This window comes from Stylophora pistillata, chromosome 1 (genome assembly GCF_964205215.1).
Source record: "Stylophora pistillata chromosome 1, jaStyPist1.2, whole genome shotgun sequence".
Taxonomy (NCBI): domain Eukaryota; kingdom Metazoa; phylum Cnidaria; class Anthozoa; order Scleractinia; family Pocilloporidae; genus Stylophora; species Stylophora pistillata.
The window spans coordinates 19,245,803-19,262,905 of NC_142519.1; the positions used below are offsets into that span (position 1 = coordinate 19,245,803).

Here is a 17,103-nt window from a genome sequence, read left to right on the forward strand (position 1 = left end):
GTCTTCCGTGATTTATTTTTGGACAGACCCATGGCAACATGAAATTAAAATTGTTCTATTTGATAAAAATAAAAGATGGCGTTATCTATGTGTCCATCCTTCAATAGAGGAAAGACATAATTAAAACTGCGCGCGTGATTCAGCTCACTATATGAAATTCAGCTCATCAAATAAAATCATTCTTCTAGTGTTGCACGGAACACGAAGATGCCAAAATTGCGCCGTGGAGATTTTGGAAAAAGTCCCGAGAATCGCACTCCTGGAATTCAACGTTTTTCCTATGGAGTGGGACACGCATTAGGTGAAGTCATAAGGCAGCTTGTTAACTCGTTTAGATTGGTTTTCTTCTTGAAAGTACTAGGCCTGTCTGCGGCTAATGCTGGATGGATGAAACTTTTTTGCTATTGTTGTTTAATTGTGCTATCGCCAATTGGAGCGTTCTTGGTGGACCGGGTCAAGATTCCCATTTTGTCCCTGAAGCTTGGTAGAAAGAAGTCGTGGCATCTTCTTGGAACCATTATAGGAGCAATCACTACGCCTCTTTTTTACAGCTCTTGTAAATTTTGTCATGGTAGTCAATGGTTGGCCTTGACGTACACTGCCATACTATACACATTTATGGCGCTCGCTTTAGTTCTCATAAATATCAGTCACCTTTCACTGGTTCCTGCGATTGCTAAGAATAAAAAAGAAGTATCTGGGTTAAGCGCACTAAGGTATGTTATTATTTGTCACGTAAGACGACTTTTCCATTGATCACAGTAGATCGATTTCAATAAGAACAATCAGAAATTCATTTATTTGCTGCACTCTTGGGATTGTAGATATGCATGACTGCTGCTTACTGCGCACGTCTCTAGCTCCCGTATTCAAAGTCGATTTATTCGTCCATTTGCAACGTTTTCTTTCGTGTGGAACTGCGATTAAAAAAAAAAAACAGTTTGGTTATCTCCTACGTACTTTCCCAGAAGGCATTTCTCAGAAAGGGAAGAAGAGCTGTCTCTTCATAGAGGTGTTTCCAGATCGAGCCATGGTTTAGCGCACAATCAAGATCTGTGTGCAAACTTTTTTGAACGAGTTCCCTTAATTGAGTTAACCGCAACCTGAGGCACAAATTCACACTGACTGTGAACCCTCTCCTGGACAAAGACTCCAAAGAATTTCATCTATTTACTAATTTAGTTTTATATTTGTTATTTTTCAAAGAACCGGCTTTACATTCGTAATTGGAGTTATTATTTACCTTGTGACATGGGCGATACTAGGACAAGACAACAGAGATCGTCTATCACCTGAAAATTCCATGGCTTTCACGGTAAACAGAACTTACTGACACCGGAATTAGTTTTTCCTCGTCTGTTACAAGCTATCTTGTACATGGCCAGGTTATTCTTATTAAATTTCGCCTTCTTTCCAAGGTCGCCACGGTGATTCTGGTCGGAGTAGCCCTCGTTTTTGGTCTTATTTTTCACATTGTTACAGTAGAGCCCTCCGGAAATTCAGAACCAACGGGGAAGTTGCCGGCTAGCGTGGTAGAGCGCATGGTAAAGAAATTGTTTAATATACTGTCTAAATGAGTATAAATAGTTGATATCACGTGGCCTCTGACGAGGATATGAATTTTGTCCTCGGGGGTGAACGAAGATATTTCAAAAAAGACAATTTCAAGCACAATTCAAGTCTTAGATTAGAGAAAGCAGGGATAACTTGCAACTAAGTTCAACTTGACGAAATGCTTCTTCATTTTCCGACAAAAAAATTATCAGTTGAAAGTAAATTCTCTTTGCAAGGGAAACATTCCTCTCTTGCCAAAAAATGAACCCCTGGTATTATTGTTGGGCCAAAAAAGCCTTTCCAGAAAGGTGAAACCGGCATGTGGTGTTTTAGCCCGGTTACCATGGCGCCTTTTCACTCTTGCATGTGGAAATTTTGAGGGAGCGTTCAGTGTGCGTGATGTTTTGAACCTGGGGAAACTTTGGTATATCACCAATATCTAATACTTAAACACCTTTTTAAACCGACTTGAGTGCTTTGAATAACCGTGCTTGGAAGCTTCTATGATTAAATTTGTTCACTCTTTCTTTGCAGAGAAAAAATTCCTTTGTTCCATCGGATGGTGCTCTACCATCGATGATGTGCGAAGTAGTAGATAAGGCACGAGGTAACGAGTACGTTCAGATGAATTGAGGATTTAAGTTTATCACTCGAGATATTCAAGTGACACTGACTCAGGATATCTTTATTTGTTGTTTCTTTAAGATCAAAAACGCAAGGAACGAATGTGCGACTTATTCGTAGACGCTCTGAAGACAAAGGGAGAAGTTATTACAGTCCAAGCCGCTGACAATGTTGAAAGAAAGAGAAGCATGGACATGTTCCCAATGCGTTTTCTTACGGCCTTGTTTTCTAACAAAGAAGGTAAACATAAAACGCAAACACCACCTTCCGACGATATTGTTTTGACGGAAAAGCCATCAGCAAAATGCAAAGGGCGTGAATTGTTTCTAACGCCAGAAGAGGAAGTGTGCGAGAACGTCAGCAAGCTGCCTCAGGAGCGAAAAATAAGCCTCATCATGAGTATTTTAGACAAACTCACGGGAGACGGTAATGAAAATAACAAGCGTTTACCAAATTTGCCAAAAGAGATAGAACACATTGCGGTGAATTTTGATTCCGATTCCCCCAAGAATTGTGAAGAAATCTCTTGCTCGTCAAATAACAATGAAGATGGTTCAACGTCGTATGAAGCCCATGTACAACAATTATCTTTCCAAAACTGTAAAGAGAAGAGAAAGACTTCCGCTCCAACTGCGACATTCGCTACAGAAAATGAAGGCTTTGATTACAATGAGACAAGGCTGACATTAAATGAGTCTCCAGCGCCAAGCACGCTGTTGAGAAAAACGGACATTGCAGAAACTGGCAAAATGACCTCTGCAATAGCGGAGACTGACGTTGACGAAAATGGTGGTCAAATAGTAGAACAAATGAGTGTACGAGCCTGGTTAAAGAATCCTCACTTGTACAAGGTAATTAATAGGTATTTTTACCAGCCGTTTTTGATAAATAATCTTACTGTTATAGCATCATCTTAATTGTGGGCATATTCTTTTAACGAGGAGTCCATCTCTCTCGAAAGGTGGGTAACAGATCGGTTCATTTTGGACGTAGTCAATGCGGCTTTGGTCATTTTCATTTCCCATAAGTAAATACTTTTTCTGCGGGTTCATGAACTCTTTTCTCGTGTCACCATTCACTTTCGTAGGCACCGTGGAAATCAATATTAATTTTTTCCCTTATTCTCGACAGGTCGCTATCATTTTCGGGTGCGCAAAGGTTGCACAAAATGTTTCTTACTCCTATTTACCACTATTTCTTACCGACACACTAAAGTTTGAAAAGGTATGATAACACCTACAATAACAGGTAATCAATCCGTCGGTCAGTCAGTCAGTCTGTCTGTCTAAAGGCTGATAGCTTCTAAAGAAACTGTTAGGGGCTGCGTCGGTGGGGGTAACAAAATAATTTGGATATATCAACAAAGTTGAAATGGTAAATTGGCCACCGTAACGATTACAAAAGCTGACGTTTCGAGCGTCAGCCCTTCGTCGGAGCGAGTAGAGGAATTGTGGGCTGTGTGTGCTTTTAAAGGCAGAAAATGGAGCTACGTTATTGGAGGGAACATGGCAGCGAGAAAAACGCGAATTAATTCTGTCTGTCTGTCTGTCTGCTAGTCCATCAGTCACTCAGTCAGTCGGTCAGTTAACCTGTCTGTCAGTCAGTCAACCTGTTTGTCAGTTAGTCAACCTGTCAGTTAGTCAACCTGTCAGTTAGTCAACCTGTCAGTTAGTCATTCAACCTGTCTGCCAGTTATTCAGACAGACAGACATTCAAGTTTAATTTATCGCCTTCTCTGTTTATGTCAATACGGTTCAAGTCATCTTCGATGTAACTCTGTTCAACTTGGTAATCTGATTTCTTAATTGTTACAAACTTAAAGACCTTTACTGATTTTCCTTTCTGGAAGCAATTGCTTATCTGCCTCTCGTTATATTACTAAGTTCAATTGTTTCCAGTGGGATATCTAAGAAACTTGACGGAAAAATAGGAAGAAAAGTAAGGCACGTTTTTTTCATGCTAATAATAATTTCTTTTTAGTCTCGTAACCTACCTTGATCTCGACGATAGTGAGAAGGGTAGTCTTTATTGATTGATGTTAGGATCCAACAGAAATGGCGATAGTAGTGAGCGAAAGTTTTGGAATTGTCCCACTGACAGTAGCCTTTATACAGTAAATGGACATTGCTGTTAAATTGTTAAAAAAATAAAAATAAAATAAAAACAGCGGTAAGATTCACAGAAAGGAAATGCTAGCTGAGCATTTTTTTTATATATATGCTAGATGTTACTATTATAATTTTAGATTTGATGCGCGTTCGTATCGCACATTTACTTCACCACTTCAGTTGCCTTCCAAGTTCTTAGACATCACAGTTCAAAACCAAAATGATTGAAATAAAAGCATATCAACTTGGTAAAACGTCAAAGTCACACACGTCAAATAAAAATTGAGGGAACAACTAAGGAGGCCATGAGCCTTCAGACTTATATTTAAGGCCCTTGCGGTCTTCATTTCTCTCTTTCTCTCTCTCCGGAATTGGCTCTTTTGTTCGGAAATTGTACGTCAGTGGAATCAGCGGAGTTCCATTAACTTGTTGCCAAAATTACTGTGAGAAGTTTTGTAAACACGGAGAGTGAACTATTGGAAACCGTAAGGTAGGCTATCTTCAAAGTGATTCCTCTTGTTGTTTAGTGAATGGTTTCGTATATAAACTTATGACTCTAAAAAGACCAAAAATATCATCTAAAGTCGCCATTTCCTTTATAGGGGTCATCCCTTTTTGCTGCTCTTTTAGTGATTGGAGCCTCTTTCTGGTTTTACTTCATTACTCCTTCCATCAGAGTACAGATCTACCCGGCTGCTGCTTTACTGGGTGCTGGCTTCTCCGCTATGTTTGTCAATTCCCTTTGCTTCACAACAGAACTTATTGGAGACAATCAAGTGAGTCGAGTAATCTATACTGAGAAGTTTTGATTGTTTTCACTAATTGATTTAGGCACGGTTATACCAGGCTATGAAACAAAAAACAAAACGAAAACAAAAAAAAAACAAAACACAAAACTCTTAAAATAGAAATTAATTTCCCAATGAAAGAGAATGAGTGTTAAGGCGTCGGAGACCTCATTCTAAGTGTAACCCCCCTCAAGTTATTATTATTATTATTATTTATTTATTATTATTTTTTTTTATTTATTTATTTTTTGTTATTTTGAGATCCAATTGTATTTTCTGTCTCTCATCACAACCAGCGCTCGCGGCCAGGTACAGCAGCCGTAACGGTGTAAAGCTTGCCAGTAGTTTGTTTTTGGAATAAGTCCCATACGGGTACTCAGTCTTGGCGTTGCACCACAGCTGCATTACCATGTGACGGTGTGTTGACATGTACGATGCACTAGAGAAATATAGAAGAATCTATGTCCTACATGACAACATTCTCGCCGGGTACACCGCCTATAGTAAAACTTTACTCTTGCTCTCGTTTTTGATAAACTGTTAGCTACGAGACCGATATCTATTAAGATCAACACTCTCGAACTTGAGCGTATGTACATTTCGCACACCTTTATACTGTACTATTCTCATTTTAGAAAACCTCTGGTTTCGTATTTGCCTTCGTAGCTGACATGTCGTATCTAATGCAAGGAGCCACATTCGCCATTGCGCAAAAGCTCTTTCCAGAAGGGAGGTAATGATTAAGGTCGCCATCTTCACTACTTTTACATACCGATAGAACATTATCGACTTGGAACTGATCAAACACTGATGAGAACTTACATGCGCGATACAAGCCTAAATGAAATAATTTCTCAAATATTCTTGAAATTTAGTGGTGATTAATTCCTCTGAAAGATTTGTCTCCCACAACCAACACTCTCCTACTCAAGGTATCTATGAAGCAGGTTTCAAGACTACTAAAGACACCCAGATTTTCCCACAAACGCCAGGCAATATCATTAAAATCTTTTGTTTTTGCTTGCAGTTCGTCTGAAGACTGCCAAGAGTGTAGCGACTATGTGCGACACGTATTTTCAATCCTTCCAGGATCATTTGCCTTACTCAGTCTTCTGACCGTTTTATTCTTTCAGTCTTCAGAAGCAAAACGCGAGGGAAAGGGTAGGTGAAGTTCAGATGATGAATTAAAACTCGCATAGAAAAAAACTGACAAATTTCGTTATTAAGGAAATTTTTCGCCAGTCTAAAATGTGTCGGTTGTACCAAACAATATGATATTAGTGCTATTCCTGGTCTATAAGTTTTAGAAACGAGCTGTGGTTTCTTTTCGTCTTGAAAAAAGATAAGCCACCTCTCGATTTCTTTGGCGCATAATTGTCCACCAGCGGTTGCAATTGGATTCAATTTGCTTAAACGTGAGATAAAACAACTTGAGATAAGATAGAAAACAAATCTAGAACCGACTCATGGCCATGATCTGTACTGACAGCACTGAAAAAACCATTTTTGAGTTGAACCACGGCACCAGCTTATTTTTGTTTGGAGTTTAGACCGCGCTAAAACCTTTGTAAAATTTATCATTGCTGTTTTTTTGTTTGTTTTTTTGTAAATTAATCTATTTAGTTAGTTATTTGCTTATCGTCTGTGCTTACAAATTGAGATATGCCTTGTTATTGCAGCGATGGAAGAAAATGCCACTTCAAAAAGTGACGAAGCGACATAGAGAGCGTTGATCTCCCTAACGCCGGTGAACATACTCCCTGGATTTTGTGTTCGTTTTTGAGCTTTGCATTGCATTAGCCACGAAATAAATCCTTTATATTTATTTACCAAGCCTATTCGTAGTAGATGACTGGCGGGGTATCACACTCGTCCTTTTTTGTCGATTCCATGTAAACGCTGATAGAAATGATATCCAGCCTTTCTTGCCTCACGCTTGTTACATAACATATAGTGTTGCAATGCAATGAAACAGTAAAAGGTTCTGCGCGGCCACTATTTAGTGCTTTTCCTTCTACTTGTGTTAGGTCCTAAAGGCTTTCGATTCCGGCTTTTATTTAAAAATTATTTTCGTTTTGTTACAGCTTGCAGTCTCAAGTTTTTTGATAAGGCGTCCACATTAAAGCTGTATTTCGTCGCCGACTTTCTCAATCGTGTTCTATTCAAAGTGAGTGTTATGTTCAGTATTTCCTTTTAGTAAAATTAGCGAAAGAATTGGCCATTCAAGTTCATGCAAGTGGGGAAGGTCAATGCGAAAAAAAAAAATTGACGGTAAGAATTCAATAAATGTGACATTGCCTGTACGTCATACTGCTTGACAGATTAGCGTGGAAGGTCCTATAAATATAGATTACATAGAATTGTAGTTCATCGCATTACTCGGCCATTAGATACTCGATATCTCCTCTAAAAGCGGAAAGCGTGGGCCAAATAGAAAGCAAGGATAAGATGAATTTGGTCCAGACACTGTTTTGTTTGCTATCTTTAGAGTGCCTTCCTGTACGCAATGTCTATTTTTTCTTCTTTCATAGATTCACTACTAAAACAAGATAAGTGTGCAGGTGGACATAGATTGAGTGTTATATCTAAGTGCCACTTCTATGATGATGCTACGATAAATAACCGTCGCTCGTCGCAGGTAGCATAATTGTTTAGAACTTTTTCGTGGGAAAAACCGATTAAATCCATATTTTACTTTTGTACACAGAGTCATAGCTTATCATTTCTGGAATAGACGGTGCGTTAAAACAGCCATGGCATGTTATATAAACCTTTTTATTTGTGATTTGTGCAAGTACCTTTACGCTCGCATACAAGCCTCTAAAAGGGTAGACGTAAATCCCAAATGACGAACTTTGAAAGTTTTGACTTAATCTAAGAAGACGAGCAAGTCATGGCACAGCATCAACTTTTTATCTTTCCATGGGACACATAAGACGTCTTACATGTAGATTCATCCATAAGTGGAAGTTCATACATTTTTCAGAGTACCGAAAACCAATCAGTTTCCTTTGTCTAAACTTTCTAGAAAAAAAAAGCCTAAAACTCTCTGCTAATTGCACTTAGAGCCCAACTGTACAAAGTTTTATTTGTTAATTACTGAATTTTTTGCAAGAAAAACCGGCGACATCAATGAGATTTCTATCGCGCAACATTACACCTGTTTACATACTAATCATTTACCATGGGATGTCGGCGAAATCTAGCTCTAGCGGAAAGCGCTGGAAGTGTGTACGAAATAGGACTCTGCAAAGCTAATTCATCATCATTCGCTTCCTTTCTAGTTCTCGATTTTACACCCCTCCATTTGCTCTAAAATCCTATTCGAAATTAAAAAAATAAAATTTGAAAATTGGGTAGGTTTCGATAGCTGCGGGTAAAAAAATTTGACTTGTACCGATGTCATTTGGATTCCTTTTTCGGTAAATAGGATCATTGGCAGAATGAAATCTTCATCGAAACAGGAGGAGCAGGTGCATCCATTTGTTTACCTGTTTATGTCTAAAGTAGGAAGACACATTCAAAATAAATGTAATGTGGCCAAGATCTTCCAATGACCGCCACTGGGTGTATGGTCTGGGGAAGAGATAAGATAACGAAAGTGGCGAGCCTTAAGAGTCATTGTCTGACCACAAAAAGCTATCGTCGCGGAAAACCCTATGGTGAATTGATACATAGGTTTTAGGTGACGCATCCACTGAGAGAATAATTGTCTGAACAAAATCCGCATCTCCTTGATCTTGAAAGGATTAGTCGAGGCTAGGGACGTAGGCGAAGAAAGTTTCCAGAATAAGCACTGGGCCTAAAACAATTCATCTCAACCTCTATCATCGCTGCAAGAGCTCCGGCTGGCACAATATAGAATATTTGTCCCATGAACCTAGTTCCATAGCTCATGCACCATCAGTCTTCTACAGCTATGAGCTAGAGGGACCGGCTAACAAAAATAAATCGTACTTTCAGTTTGTATTAAGAGTAAGTTATGACTCAAATGTTTTCTCCCATGAATGATGCCCTCGATCTCAATCAAGTACACAGATATTTTTCACGTCACCATTTGCTTGAATTTGATTTTTTCGGGTTGGCCTATATAAGGACATCTCTCTTGGTCCTACCATCACGTATCTAAAAGTAAAACAGCTTACGCATATACTAGTTTTAGCCGGATTGTTGCAGTTAACTTGGGCAAAAGACCGACATACGCAGAAGTCAAGAACGCGCTCCATCAATCAATTCCCCCCGTGCAGCATCATGGGATCCATCGTCATAGCACATTTCTTGATTTCTTTCTTACCTTTTTATCAAAGTATCACATTCAGTCTTATTATTGTCCTTGCCCCTCACGTCATTCGGCGAAAGTGTCTTTGTCAGGTATTGTATGCTCTTCGCTAGTGGGTGACTCCCTGCACTATGGGTAATGTCTCAGTAATTTACTGCGGTGTATTCTGTTTACTTGTTAGCTATTGCACTTTTCACCTGTTCTCCATAAAGAGCTTCTATCCTGTTACAAAGACACCTTATTTGAACCTACTTGCTTTTCAGTTTTCATAAATTCACTCTGAAAAGATCTTAGGGCCTGCAGGTGTGCTTCTTTCAGTCTTCCTTTTAATGTACTTTCATGGTTGAGCGACAGGGAATATATATCGCCTATTTGTTAATTTTAAAACTTTGGATTACGGGCCCATGTGTCGCATATGCATATACTAAAATTTCAATTTAAACATGAAAATCTCTGAGAAGTCTGATATGCAAGGGCAGTCGTCCCAAAAGAAAATGCTCATTAAGTTATCGATGACTTGTTCATGGGGTATTTCCTGCAAAATTACTTTAACTTTAACATCGAGACGATCAGCTGCCTAGCATCTTGTAACATCGATACCTCTGTTAAGTAAAAAAATCAAAATAAGGAGAAATACGAGTAAAAGTCTTTCTGAAAACCTACGGTGGACCCTCTGTTGTGCAGGACCGCTGTTTTTCTCTAGATCTACCAATGAAAGTTTATTTGTGAAAAATAAAGCTTCAAGTTTTGCCCATACCGTCACCAATCCTTTCCAATCTATTTTGAATCCCCCGCCTCTGTGATCCTCTAAGAGGCACTCCAAAAACCGATTCTACCCCTGCCGTGAACTTTTAACAATGGAAGAAATTGCAGATTCAGGGCACACGCCCGATAAGCTCGCCTATTTAAAAAATGATCCAACTACAATATTTCCATCAAAAAATATCCGTTAATACTAAATTTTCCTTCATGAAGTTTCTTTATGGATTTTTAATCAGAATATGTGGTTTTAGCTAATCCGATAATCCAAGTCTTTTTTAATCATCTCTTGGATGGAGTTAGTTTTGCCCAACATAAAGACGACTCTCTAACTCAGTTTTGCATGAAAATAATCGAGTTTGTACTCCATAATTCGATGCTGAGGTTCAAAGCTGTTATGAAAAAGATATAAGCGTAAACATAATAAGAAATAAACGTATCGAGCTAACGAAACCTTGCCAAACACAATATGAAAACAACCGCATTGTCAAACGGCTCACATCAATAATAAATGACTGTCTCAAATAACACTGACGACCTAACTGTGCCGCTCGGGCAATTTTTCTTTTTTTTTTCGCTATCTGTTTTGCACTAGTGAGAGTTTAGTCTACGTCATGTTCGCCAATTTTGCGCTTCGCGCTCGCGACACTTGGGAGCAAGGATAGAATTGGAGTTTAAACTCATATTTAGTCACAGGCTCAACAAGAGGGTACTTGTTTGCTTTTCCGGCATCTACATATATCGGGAAAGTGTCATATTTTCTGAGCAGCAGTTTCTATTGAGCAAATTAACTTTGTCCTTGACAGAAACAGAAAGATACACTGTATGGGGATACAAAACTGAACGAAGGTTTGGAAAAAATACCTGAAAAGACTGACAATACTCAGTACTTTCTCAAAGGCTGCCTAATGAAAGTTTCTGACAGATAAGCTCTACAGTGGACCTAATGTTATGTAAATGAGGACAACGAAAAGCTTTACATCGCTCATAGATATTGAGCGGAATCATTTCAGGGATACAAATGAAACTTGGAAGAATATTAGACTAGATTTATCTGAAAAAATCGCAGCGGGAGAAAAAAAGACCATCTAATGGTTTAGTCACGGAAGGAGAGACTATTTCAGTGACAGCAGTCAGTCACTAAGGATTAATCTCTTCACCAAATTTGTTTCAGGTTGAAACTGTAACAAATTAAAAAGTGAACTCATGTAAAGAGAAAGATGTCATGGCAATAATTTCGATGTCTTTTGTGTATGTTTCTTGTGTTTATTTTCTATTTGGGATATTACGTGGCTGAGTTTAATTTAATTAGTGGGTTTCCGAAGAACTTTTTAATTTCGAACTGTGGCTATCATAAAAAAACTATAGTCAAACCTAGAGAAATATATTTCCGATTTATTTCCTCAGAATTTTCTCTATAGATGTATAGCGAAATTGCATCGGTGCAGTTCCTTTTTTTTATGATCTTTTCCCTTCCTGCAGTTTGGTCTTCCTGAACGTTCAGGTTACGTAAGAAATAAAATTGAAATATATGTCAATTTTGTGGGGCTTTTTGTTGCATTAGCGCCTTTCCTGCAACATGACATCGAAGCCACACTTTGATAAAGGCTAAAATACACAGATATTCAATTTATGGTAATCACTTTAAATCGAGCGAAAGGAGCTCGTGACAGTTAATGAAAAATGTCTTCGATCACTCAAAAGCGGTTGCATATTGCGCGGCGCTGTTTTAATGAAAACCGCAACTGAGAAGGCCACATGTTGTAAACGACTGAACATTAAGGAAAAGGCTTCATGGTGAGAGCTACCATAGTGCCAATGAACCTGTTGTAGATGGTGACCCGCGATACACAGCAGAGGGAAGACCTTGGCATTAATATTTTCGAAAAATTGTGTAGCTGTTTGAAATCCACTTTGTTCACCGATCGTGGGATAATTCATGCTGCGGTTCCACGATGCGATTGAGCAAGAATTCAAAGACTGTAATTAAAAAATTGAAAAAATTCAATTATGTTATAGGAAGCAAGCATAGGGTGAGTCCGAGCTATTGGGGATGTAGAAGTGCGTTGAGGAACGATATCTTTACTCGTCGAGCTTCAGCTATGTGACAACGAAAATCATTTTAGCTGAACAGCCTTTAGTATCCCTTTTGTGGACACGGAGCAAACAAAAAACCGTCTTTCTGGAATAAGTAGACATTTCTTCCCTCAATAAACCAATTGAAAAAAAAGTTCTAGATCTTGGACAGACAGAATACAGCGATTGGCATAAAGATTGATCAATTAGGCTTGTTGCTAAAAGTCATAAGTGGCTAAGTCGCACCTCCTGTGTGGCGACAATTCTTATCCTAGAGTGTCAATAAATTTAATGCAAAGTTTATCTTCCTTTCCGAATAAATATTTCAGTAACGTCAATTGAACTTATTTCATTTACCGGCCACAACAGAGAGACCTCTAGCGAAGACTAAAACATTGAAATGAAATGTATTTTTTTTTTATTTTTGAAAAGAGAGAATTACTCAAAAATCCGAAATTTGAGCAGTATTTCAAAGAAATGCAATTAATCCACGCAATTACAACGGCGAAATTATGGGAGAACTTCAAGCTGAGTAAAAGGATCCTCGCGACAAAAACAGAGGGAAAACACGAAAAATTAATAAGAATAAAATTCAATATTAGTTGAATCGTTGTGTTTCCCAAAATATTAGCTCGAGACAGAGATAAGCCTTGAACGAGATGAAATTCATTTAAACTGAATTGATTTGATTACACCACTGTCATGCGGATGGTTATGCATAATTCATCGTCTTCTGTCGGCTAGTCATTAAGTTTATTCAATTAATTTTTCCTAAACGCGTAGCTTTTCGTAAAATTACATCACGATCGCAACTTCTATGAAGAGTTTGCCGTAAATGTTTCCTTATATTCAAAGCGGTTGGAAACTCAAAACTCTTAATCAAAGCGCTTAAATACAAACATTAATCTTTTATTGAGCCCTTCGCTAGATATCCAATGCGGAAACACGAGGGAAATAGCCTAAAAAGATGACGTTGAAGAAAATCGAATGCAGCCTTCAGATTGGCTGAAGCTGAAGCTGCAAAATCTCATTGGCTATTGTCTTGAGTGCTTGTCAATTGTAAAAGAACAGTTGTCCTTTGCAAGCGAAAGAGATTACAAGCGATTATAAGGACCTCAGGGAAGCCAGCGAAATTTCAATTGTTCTGATGTTCTAAGCCAGGTGAAAGACAAAGTAAACATCGCAGTTGGAGAGCTTATTCGCTTAAAATCTGTGGTTTTAAAAGTCCACCCTCATACAGAAACACCTTGGTATGCGGTGAGACCATAGAATATTAAGGCGATCTGGCCGTTCGTTTAAGAAGATTGCTTCAAGGTTTAAGAAAACTAACACTGCGTAAGTAAACTTGGATTGGCAGTAACTGGCAGTATTGGATACAATGTCTGCAGCTAATCAAAACACATCGAACATAGACAGAGCAAACAGCGGTTTAAATGCTTCATCAAATGATTCCGATCCTATTCTTGAAGAGTTGTTTCCCGTCATTGGTTTTTTGATGTGTACTGTTGGTTCAATTGGCAATTTCGCTATTCTCTTCGCCTTCTTAACGCAGCGTAAACTGAGGACAAAACTCAACTGCTTTCTAGCAAGTTTAGCATTTTCGGATCTCTTGCTCATGGGTATAACTGTGCCTTTGGAATTGGAGTACCATATTCAAAAGAAGTTTATTCACGGCGTAGTTATTTGCGAGCTTATGTACACCATTCATTTTCTCGCATTGTCCTCTTCATCGCTCAATCTATTAGCGGTCAGTGTATACCGCTATATCACTATTGCATTCCCGTTTTCAGCAAGATTAGTTCGGCCAATTCATATTGTAGCCACGATAGCTGTTCTTTGGCTGTACGCTGTGATGACGGCGCTTCTACCGCTGATGGGCTGGCGGCTGAGACCATCCTTGATTAAATACAACCTCTGCGTGTTTTCCATTGAACCAGAATACGTAATGTTCATCCTCACAGTCAACTGGGTGATACCGGCGTTGATTGTTGTTATCCTTTACGTCATGATCTTCCGCATCGCCAGAATTCATGCTATCAAAATAGCAAGACAGCAAGTCCTCAGAGAGTATGAAAGAATTCGCAGTCCTCTTTTCAAATGCGCTAAAACATTGGGGAAAATAGCGATCGTGTGCTTGATATGCTGGCTTCCATATGTTACGGAGACGATCCTTTTGTTATCACATGGCTCCAGCTTGGTTCCAAGAGCGGTACACCTGATTTTCATTCTATGCTATTACGCAAACTCAGCAATCAATCCTTTTCTCTACGCTGGGCTTTGTACAGATTTCCGTGAGGTGTTTACCAAATGCGCAAGCAAGGTGTACAATAAACTCTCTCTACTTTGCCGACGGGTCTCGGCATTTTTTCACTCAGTGGTGTCATCTCTCTGTTCCGATTCCAGTCGCACCGGAGCACATGCAACAGAGCGTTCTCGACTCCGACGTTCTCGGAAACGTGCTCGCACACGATCTGGAAGTTCATCTCAGCAACCGTCTGTTGCGACTTTCGTTTAAAAAGGCGGACACCACTACGCCTCTACCTTTATACCAACAGATGATTCAATTCGTGAAAAAAGAAAAAAAGATTAGGCCTATAGCAAACATGGTTTCGTGAAAAATTTCTTATAATAATTTCGAAGGAACAGACTGCTCTTTTTTCAGTTTTGTTGTGTAAGTTGAATCTTGTTTGTTAAAAAAAAAATATATATATATATATCAACGCGCACATGATCGGCTTTTACGGAAAAAAAAACGAGAAATGGGAGATATGACCGTTTTGGATACCTAGTTGTGTTGCAAAACCGTTCAATATCAGAAATCACCATAAAAGCCCAAAAGATTAAGTTCCAAAAGAACTGACTTTAAAATCACAACCAAGCATTCTATATTATGTGGATCATTTTAATAGTAATTGTATTTATGAGTTATTTTATGTTTGTAGTCGATATCAACCGTTTAGGATATTCTCTGGGGCTGGTCCGCAGCCAGTTTGGTGTTACTGTCTTCTAACTCATATTTAATCAGGTGTCTGAGTATTAGCTTCGAATATAATATTTAGTTATAGGTACTCGGTCACAAACAGCAATAACCTTGACTGATGAAGTTAGGCCCCAGAAATTAAACGATATAGTGTGAGGAGTTCTTGATTCATAGAAGAAGCAGGAAACTATTAGCGGCTTGGAATGAATTCGTGAATGCGTTGGTTACGGCAGTTTGATAGACGCGTATCGTCTGATCGGCTCTCAAAGCATTAGAGCATTTTTATCTTATTGCGCAGTTTTAACAATTTTGAAAACAGATTTATCATCATACTTTTATTTTACGTCAAAATAAATGAAAGCGTCGATTTCCACCCACATTTTGAGCCGTGAAAGGCACGCAAAGCGGTGGCCATTTTGATCGAAACATGCCGAGTTTATGCAAATGTAGAGAAGGTAATCTTGACTCAGCTGATATAGGATGAACCTGTGTAATTTGCAAAGATTCCAGCAAGATATTCCTCACGGTAAGACAATAGCCTAGGGAGTGATAGATAAAAGGTAGAGGAAAGTATGACCTACACGTTTCCTTCCCCGATGATGTAATCAGATCTTACTTAGAACAGACAAAATAAATAGCACGTAACAGTCTATTTTTTAAATATATACCAAAGTTCTTCTTATCTCATGTACACACGGTATACTTTTGCAGCGAAAGCTCGCTTTCAAAACGTTACAAACAATGATACGATCGGCGTATATTTTTTTTACTTGCAATTGCTTATGAAAAACAACGACAGGAAAATACGTGAACTAATCGGAGGTAATACATCATTGTGAAATTGAGCACGTCTGACAACACATCGCTTTGAAAGCTCAGGTGCGCTTTGGAGAGATCTCTACTTTTGACTTCAGTGTCACTTTGTCCCTAATGTAAATCAATTTTTTTTCCACTTTGCTCAAGGTGAAATGGAAAAGAATGAAACAAACTATCGTCAATAGGACTATCTCAGATGGAGAAGTATTAAAAACTTATGTATTTCCGAGAAAAAAAAGCGTAAAAGTATTAACACAACTGGCACCCTTAACGATATTCGAAGCGAATGTAGCACGTATGAATAATGGAATAAATGGCTCTGATAAATAGGCAACCTGCACGTAAATCTTGTTTGTTTGTAAATCGGTTACTATAAGAAAAAAACCAAATATCCCTGTGAAATATCCCTATCCCTGGTTATTGGAACGAATGAAACATAAAATTAAAAACAGATTACTTTATCCCAAAAAACTCTTTTGCAAAATAAAGCCTATCATTTATATTTGATTGTTGATCGCGTTGCGGAAAGGGAGACAAGGATCTCACCGTCCTGTGCATAACACGGTAAATGAGAGTTAGAGCGGTTCATTTAGCGTATTACGGAAGACAAACGTGCTCTTTTTGCTGTTTCCGTGTTTTCATTATTATATTGTAGTTTCAAAGAAAATATTATATTCGAAGTGAAGGCTGTAAGAACTGGTCGTTATTTGCTCTTGAGGGGGAGGAAACAAGTATATGAAAATTGATTTTTTGTTTGGTCCGAAGAAATAAAAGCAAGAGCACAGGAAACATTAGTGCAGCGTTCTTGATAGAATCAAACGATTTTATGTTCAATAGGCGCTTTTTGTCTCTTTATACCGGAATCAGTACCTGTTCACCCCAGTAATGGCCTCTGAAACATACTTTGACAAACAAAACAAGGTGTTGGTAGAGTTCACGAGACAGGCCGCTCAAGCACTAACAAAAATGTGATGTGAACTGATAAATTCCTAGTTTACGTGCGGTTTGTCTGATGGTTTAAGTTACAGAACAAGAAAAAGCGTTAAACGTCATAGTTTCTTAAGTGTCTCAAATTGGACTAGTGCCCCTGACCGTATAACGACATTTCTTTCCGTTGTT

At 38.6% G+C, this 17,103-nt stretch overlaps 2 protein-coding genes and 2 long non-coding RNA genes across 6 annotated transcripts; 2 read left to right on the top strand and 2 right to left on the bottom strand.

The window, feature by feature from the left end:
* Positions 1-49: 49 nt before the first annotated feature.
* LOC148741555 (uncharacterized) lies at positions 50-1,556 on the bottom strand. Its single transcript, XR_015994422.1, has 2 exons — positions 1,244-1,556; positions 50-917 (listed from the first exon to the last, which is right to left on the bottom strand). It is a non-coding gene; the product is annotated as an uncharacterized LOC148741555 (long non-coding RNA).
* LOC111343022 (uncharacterized) lies at positions 208-7,776 on the top strand. Of its 3 annotated transcripts, XM_088742165.1 has the most exons (11): positions 208-716; positions 1,207-1,315; positions 1,419-1,544; positions 2,089-2,161; positions 2,260-3,029; positions 3,310-3,401; positions 4,023-4,116; positions 4,889-5,062; positions 5,710-5,807; positions 6,102-6,235; positions 6,754-7,776. In XM_088742165.1, the coding sequence occupies exons 1-11, from the start codon at positions 208-210 to the stop codon at positions 6,795-6,797; spliced, it is 2,223 nt and encodes a 740-aa protein (XP_088598291.1). In that variant the 3' UTR covers positions 6,798-7,776. The 3 variants fall into 3 exon arrangements, with proteins under 3 accessions (XP_088598291.1, XP_088598302.1, XP_088598297.1); XM_088742176.1 differs by lacking the exons at positions 5,710-5,807; positions 6,102-6,235; positions 6,754-7,776 and adding an exon at positions 4,689-4,776 and having other exon boundaries at positions 4,889-5,018; XM_088742171.1 differs by lacking the exons at positions 5,710-5,807; positions 6,102-6,235; positions 6,754-7,776 and having other exon boundaries at positions 4,689-5,009.
* A 57-nt stretch (positions 7,777-7,833) lies between these two features.
* Positions 7,834-10,246, bottom strand: LOC148741556 (uncharacterized). The gene is made up of 2 exons (XR_015994420.1): positions 9,369-10,246; positions 7,834-9,011 (listed from the first exon to the last, which is right to left on the bottom strand). It is a non-coding gene; the product is annotated as an uncharacterized LOC148741556 (long non-coding RNA).
* A 2,972-nt stretch (positions 10,247-13,218) lies between these two features.
* LOC111343009 (histamine H2 receptor-like) lies at positions 13,219-16,324 on the top strand. Its single transcript, XM_022950135.2, has one exon. The coding sequence runs from the start codon at positions 13,567-13,569 to the stop codon at positions 14,701-14,703; it is 1,137 nt and encodes a 378-aa protein (XP_022805870.1). The 5' UTR covers positions 13,219-13,566; the 3' UTR covers positions 14,704-16,324.
* The last annotated feature ends 779 nt before the right edge of the window (positions 16,325-17,103 follow it).